The 6,000-nt window shown below is 47.1% G+C and overlaps 1 protein-coding gene across 1 annotated transcript in view; it reads right to left on the reverse strand.

The window, feature by feature from the left end:
• Nucleotides 1–4,317, reverse strand: part of SGCD (sarcoglycan delta) — a gene marked incomplete at its 3' end in the record, with an annotated part of 128,548 nt that extends 124,231 nt beyond the window's left edge. The window contains exon 1 of the mRNA XM_082006230.1: nucleotides 2,979–4,317. Within this exon, the coding sequence (XP_081862356.1) occupies nucleotides 2,979–3,164 (186 nt within the window). The 5' untranslated portion in view covers nucleotides 3,165–4,317. The remainder of the gene's footprint in view (nucleotides 1–2,978) is intronic.
• Between the last annotated feature and the right edge of the window lie 1,683 nt (nucleotides 4,318–6,000).

Here is a 6,000-nt window from a genome sequence, read left to right on the forward strand (position 1 = left end):
GAATGTTCAAATAAAAGCAAAACCTAGAATAAATTAGTGATGCATTGCTTATTAAAAGCCATGGACTGGAAGCTTACTGTTTGATTTTACAGGAGTTGTCTCCTGGAGCACGAGCCAACAGAGCACACAGAGGAGAGAGAAAGGGAGTTCAGGGCTTGACATGGAAGTGGAGAGGATGGGTGCTGCTACAACGTGCATGAGGTGGTTGGTTTTTTTTCCCTGAGATTGTCTTGCTTCATCTCCTCCCTTCTCCACTCTGCATCATCAGCATTGAAAACACCCCTGAGTTGTCGAGCAGGTTTGCTGTGCTCATTAAAATACTGTGAGCACTTACTGGCTATAATGAGCACTCATTAAATTCTGGTAAGTGCCAGGACTGTCCTGTGGAGTTGAACAGACTCAGGTTCTGGGAGGAGAGCTCAGGGTGGGAAGATATTGGAAATACTACATTTTCCACAAGAACGGAACTACAAACTTCCCCTCCTTTTTTGCTCTGCAAGCACTGGGGTAACTCAGACATGCTAAGCAGCAGCTATTGCTTTCTGAATACTCAAATCATTCCCCCACCCCAGAAGGACTCTCAGCTCCTCTTATCAGAACAGGAACAAATTAAAGATTTTTCCATATTTGCATCTCCTCATTTGAGAATTTTCCTGCATTTGTTACTTAGAGATAAAAGTCTGCTTCTCAAAATTCACTTAGCAAAGTGGTTTTCTCAGCCTCAGGGAATGGTGCAGAAGGGATTGCAGAGCAAGATCCAAAGCAGCTGGCGAGGCTGCAGGAGCAGCAGGAGATCAGGAGATGAATGGGTGCATATCGGGGCAAGAATCACATTTTACATGCCCTATTCTTATATTTATGTCCAACTGGCTGTGTCAGAGACACACACCCTGACTAGTGTGGCCCTGGCCAAAACCATAAAGCAGTTCCCACTGCAGCATCCAGTCCTACCGTCTCTGGTTTTGTCAGAAGCAGTTCATCGCCTACGAACATTGGAAGATATGAACTAACTAAAACCGTACACAATGATACTTTACCTTGGACTAATCCCCAGTGAGTCACAGAGGGTAAGTGACTATTTAAGGAAACAGAATCAGACAAGAGCTTGAAGATCAGTGCATCCCAAAAAAAGCCAATGCCCAAGTGGGGCAGAGAGCGCTGCTGGAAGGGGGAGGTTTCTGTAAGTATCTGTGTGTGTATATATATATATAGTATCTGTAAGTGTGTAAGAAGATGACCCTTCTGCAGATGGCCTGCAAAATGCAATGCATCAGGAGCAGGCTGTGAGGGAGAAAGGAGCAGAGAAGCTCACCTGGCTTCCCAAGCTTGTAGAGAGTACACTTACCACCACCAAACAGCAGAAAGCATGGGACTGACATACCGAGGTTATGTTATTCTAAAGAAATAAAATTGCATTCCTGAAAAGTGGGAATCTGAATTTTGTGCTTGGGCTGACACCCATACCACTGCCTGTATCATCAGCATATAACCAAGTCTTCCATCACCTCAGAAGCACCTACTTTTCAACTACACTCACCTAAAGACCACAGTTCAGCACAAAATATGTACCAAAATGGCATGAATTTCCCAAGATTAAATAACTGGTCTGGTTAAGCATTAATTGTTCCCGTTTGGCTCACTCTTCACCCACTTGCAGGAGCTTTTTGTGGATTACTGCTTTATAATTGCTTGCTCCCTAAGCACACATGCATTGCAATCTTCTGCACACCTTGACAGCATTCTGGTTAGAGAAAATGAATGCTACATGTTCCCCTGACACAGCATTTTGTGTGCTGGATACAGTAAGTCAGAGATTGTTTACTCAACTTCTCCTGGCCCATTAATGACATAATGTTGGACACAGCTGGTCAGGGCTTCAGAAGACCAAAGCAGAGAAAGAAATGCTGGGAGACTTCAAACGTGCTGCTCACATCAGAACCTGGCTGGGAAAGTCCTTGGAATGGTCTGGGGGAATTTAGCCTTATAGGTCTCTCAGGAAGTAAATCCAGGATAAACCCCTCAAACTTAGCTGCTCCTGAAGACTCAAATGATCTTAAAAGAACTCCATCTGACCAAGGTGGCAATGAGTGCTTTGAAAAAGAGGGGACCAATCATTTCATTTTCACACTGCCTGGCCAAATTATCTACTGAAAAACTAGGACCTGCCATATATAAAGGCTCCCTAGCTCTGGAAGTGGGGTGCATCTCGTTCATCTGACTTTCAGTGTGTTTGAGCAGGAGAGGTGAAGCTCACCCTGTAAAAAGGCAATTCAAGGTCAAGCCGACCCTTTAAGATCTCAACAAGAGTCTGAACAGAGTTCAAGTAATGCACAGCCCCTTCTAGGGGCTTCTGGAAAGCTAAGCCTGGCCAGGGGGTCTGTGCAGCAAGGGAGTGCTGCTGGCAGGACTGATGTGCACCAACCACAGCCCCGTGAGGACAAAGATGCTCCACCTAAATACCTCACCTAGAGAGCCACACTGGAAATCCTACTTTTCTTCGTGAAGCTTCTGGAACCACACCATTACGGAACAACATGAATTTTCCCTAAGAAAAAGGCAAATCAAGTTTCTTGACCTCCCAGTCATAAGGAAAAACAGAAAAAGTGTAAGAGAAAGGCTTAAACCCATTGCCGCACCCCAGTTCAAAATAACCTATTTCATTAACTTTAAAACTTTATAACTGAAAATTGGGGGAGGGTGGTGTATATTGGTTACATACATACATGTGTGTACATATATATATAGCAGGTAACAGGAACATGATTTGCAACACTGAGCTGATTCCTCAGCTTGGCAATACTGCAGACATCTCCAGCAGAAAAAGATGATCATTGGGTAAATTTGTTACTCCCTGTAATATGGCTATCCATGGCAACTAAACCAGCCAGTTACGGAAGGTGTATCTGAATTCATGCTCAGAGGAAAGACCATCACCCTCCCTCACCTTCCCCAGACCTTTCAGGGTAACCCCTACTTACAATTGTGAAGTTCATAACCTTCAGAATCCAGATGGTCATAGCAAGGTTCACCAGGATTAAAATCATTAGGAGCAGCACAAAGAAATAGAGGCATCTCTTCCTCCAGCCATAAATCCCCACTTTGTATACCTGGGGTCCTTCCGAGGTCTGCATGGTGCTCCGGTGCGCGTACTGTTCCTGAGGCATCTGAAACGACCACAAAGAAATACCCACGTGTATTAAGCAGCAAGAGAAAGCCAGTGATAAAACTGCCTGTGTCTGTGCCTCTTAGAGGGTCTTGTTTTTTCTTTTTCAGAGGTTACCAGCTGGGCAGCATCTCTGTCGATATCTTGGTTCTGCATTATTTTTCTTTCTGCTTATGGTATGCAGTAACAGACCAAAAGAGAATTTTGTGTGTTAAATGTATACATATATTTATAAATACACGCAAGCACACTGTCTAAAGGTATACTATGGAGATCGCTCTCGAGTGACTCTCTCCACTGCCCCAGGTTTTGCAAGGCAGGCACTCCAGGGCCTCTAAGGATCCCGAGGGGAAAATTTTGCATGCGTTTGGTAAAAGCAGTCGAGTTCAGCAGTTTGTTTTGAAGATGCAATATTACTTCTCAGAGGCGTTAATTTAAAAAAAAAAAACAAAACAAAAATCATCTCAAATAAAATCATTCCTTCCAACCAAAGAAAAAAGGCAAAGGGAAAACCTTTGTCTTTTCCCCCTCCTGCCCCCCAATCTTTCTTAACCTGAAACACAAGGTTCTGCATCTGCCGCTTCCCTGACAAATTATCCCCAAATATCCACGCCGGCTTAAGAAGGACTCTGATACCATGGGTGGGCATGGCACGCTAGGACAACACCAGGGAAAGGGGGAAGGAAGGAAAGCAGCAGCATGCCCAGGAAGAATTTGCTTTAAGTCCCCCATGGAGAGCGCCGTCCTCCCGCCTACGCCCCGGTACCCGTCTGGGTCCGGCAGTTGGGCATCTGGCTGCCCCCACCATGGACGGAAAGAGACGGGTGCTTTTGAACGGCCCTGCAGCCGGCTGGGATGGGGGTGCAGAGCACGGGCTGTGCGCATGGGCTTGTGGTCACGGGGGCATGCCGTGCCGCGTGAATGGAAGTATTCACATTCTCGCCCTTCACATTCAGGGTGCAGAAAGCCGCTTTCACGGGCTTCCCCCAGGGATCAGTTTCTTCGGGTTTCAGATAATTTTTGACGCACAGACTGAGGATATATCACACCATCTCTAATAACACATAGCTTGCTGAATGCTTTGCATTTGAGGCTCCAGACGGATAAAGAAGCCACCCAACACATTCTTGTACTACTGGTTCAACACACGGGCTTCTTCCTCAGCGTATCTGGCATCGGAGTATGTATGCAGTGAATGAAGAAAACTCACATAATAGGAGCAAACAATGCGAGTTCCTCTCTGTGGGAGTGTGCTCTGCGAGGGCAGAATGGGACAATGGTGGAAATTAGATGCTCATTGATAGCAGCTTATGTTTGTTTACCATTAGTTTCCTGGTTTTCCCTTACTTTTTTGCTAACAGTTTCATACTCCAGCATCTAATAAAGAGAGCTTGCAGCTGACGATGGTGCAGAGCCCATTGCAGGCCAATGCAAGGCAAGATTTTTCATGGCATAACTTTTATTCCAGTAGCATTGCACCGGGAATGAAGTTAACACTTTATCTTTGCTGCTCCAATGCTGAAGCCCACACATTTGAGGCACGGGCTGCCTGAAGAACCAGTTACCTTTTTATTACCTGTCATTGCCCCAGAAGTTGCTAAGACCTGTGTTTTCTAAGGCTGCCTGGTGTTGTCACCTGCAGCGCCTGATCAGCCACCTCTCTCTTCCTTCACCAGCCTTCACCCAGGCTGAAACACAGTCTTGGGCGTTAAATACATCCATTCAGGCACTAAATTCTTTTCAGATCAGAGGCATTGACACTTCTCCTGATCTGGACCTATCAAGCAAAGCCGACTCGGCGGCATATTCAGAAAGGCTGTGTTTAGCCGGGGGAGGCTGGTGTGCTCACACCCCTGCTCTCATCCCAACAGCGACGCTCCTCCGGAGGGTGGAGGTGTCCGTCCGCCTCCTTCTCTGATGTCGGCAACTGTGTTAATCCCCTACACTCAAAATTGACAGTAGCCGCTGAAAACAGGAAGATTTTTAAACAGTAGTAGCAAATGAGATACTCCTATCATTTTCCTCTCAGTTTTCAGAACCACCTCATTTTAAAGAATTTTTTCCCCTAGATGCTTGAGGGTTACAATCCACCAGGGAGCAAACGCAGGCGAGACTTGTGCATCAGCAGGGTGCTGCAAAGGACACCCGCAAGAAGAGACTCCAGGCACCAGTGCTGCCCACCTGCAGGCAGCTGCCAGGCTCAGCTCCCTCCTTTCGAATGAAGGGGCTGCCTGTGCTCGCTAAACTAAAACTAGAACAAGGCGAGCCTCAGCCAGCCCCTACGCATCTCCAAGCCCACCTGCTTTTTTCCAGCTTTCTCAGCCGGTCTAAAAAAGGGATCTCCCATCGCCCCGCAAGCCATGCCTCACAGTCTCGGGCTACCCCAGCCCCAGCTAATGCCGCGCAGACCCGCAGACAGTCGTATCGCGTCGGGAGGAGCAAACGGCTCACGGCAAGTAAGACTGTTGCTGATACGGGTTGGCTCAACCGGTTTAGCCGACATGCGTTAAAAGTACATCACCGAAGGAAGGTGTGTCTGTATTAAATAGCAGATGTCAACATTAAGCGGGCTCACCATAAATCAATTCTGCTGTTCAGAACAGCTGGGGTGTCTCTATACCGCAAAAACCACCCGCAGCCCAGGCAGACCCGCAGCTTTTACCAAGGGGGGGCAAAGCAAGTGGGTTACGACAGATCCAACATGGTCTGCACCCGTGTGTTTGCTCGCGGGTGCCAAGTCAGCAACTGTGGAGGGCTTGGCAGCGCAGAGCTCGTCAGGGAGAGGAGCTGGGTCACCAACGAGTACACACGCTGGGAGAAAAACGGGGCTTTTACAC

This window comes from Phaethon aethereus (assembly GCF_964289735.1).
Source record: "Phaethon aethereus genome assembly, chromosome: 14".
Classification (NCBI taxonomy): Eukaryota; Metazoa; Chordata; class Aves; order Phaethontiformes; family Phaethontidae; genus Phaethon; species Phaethon aethereus.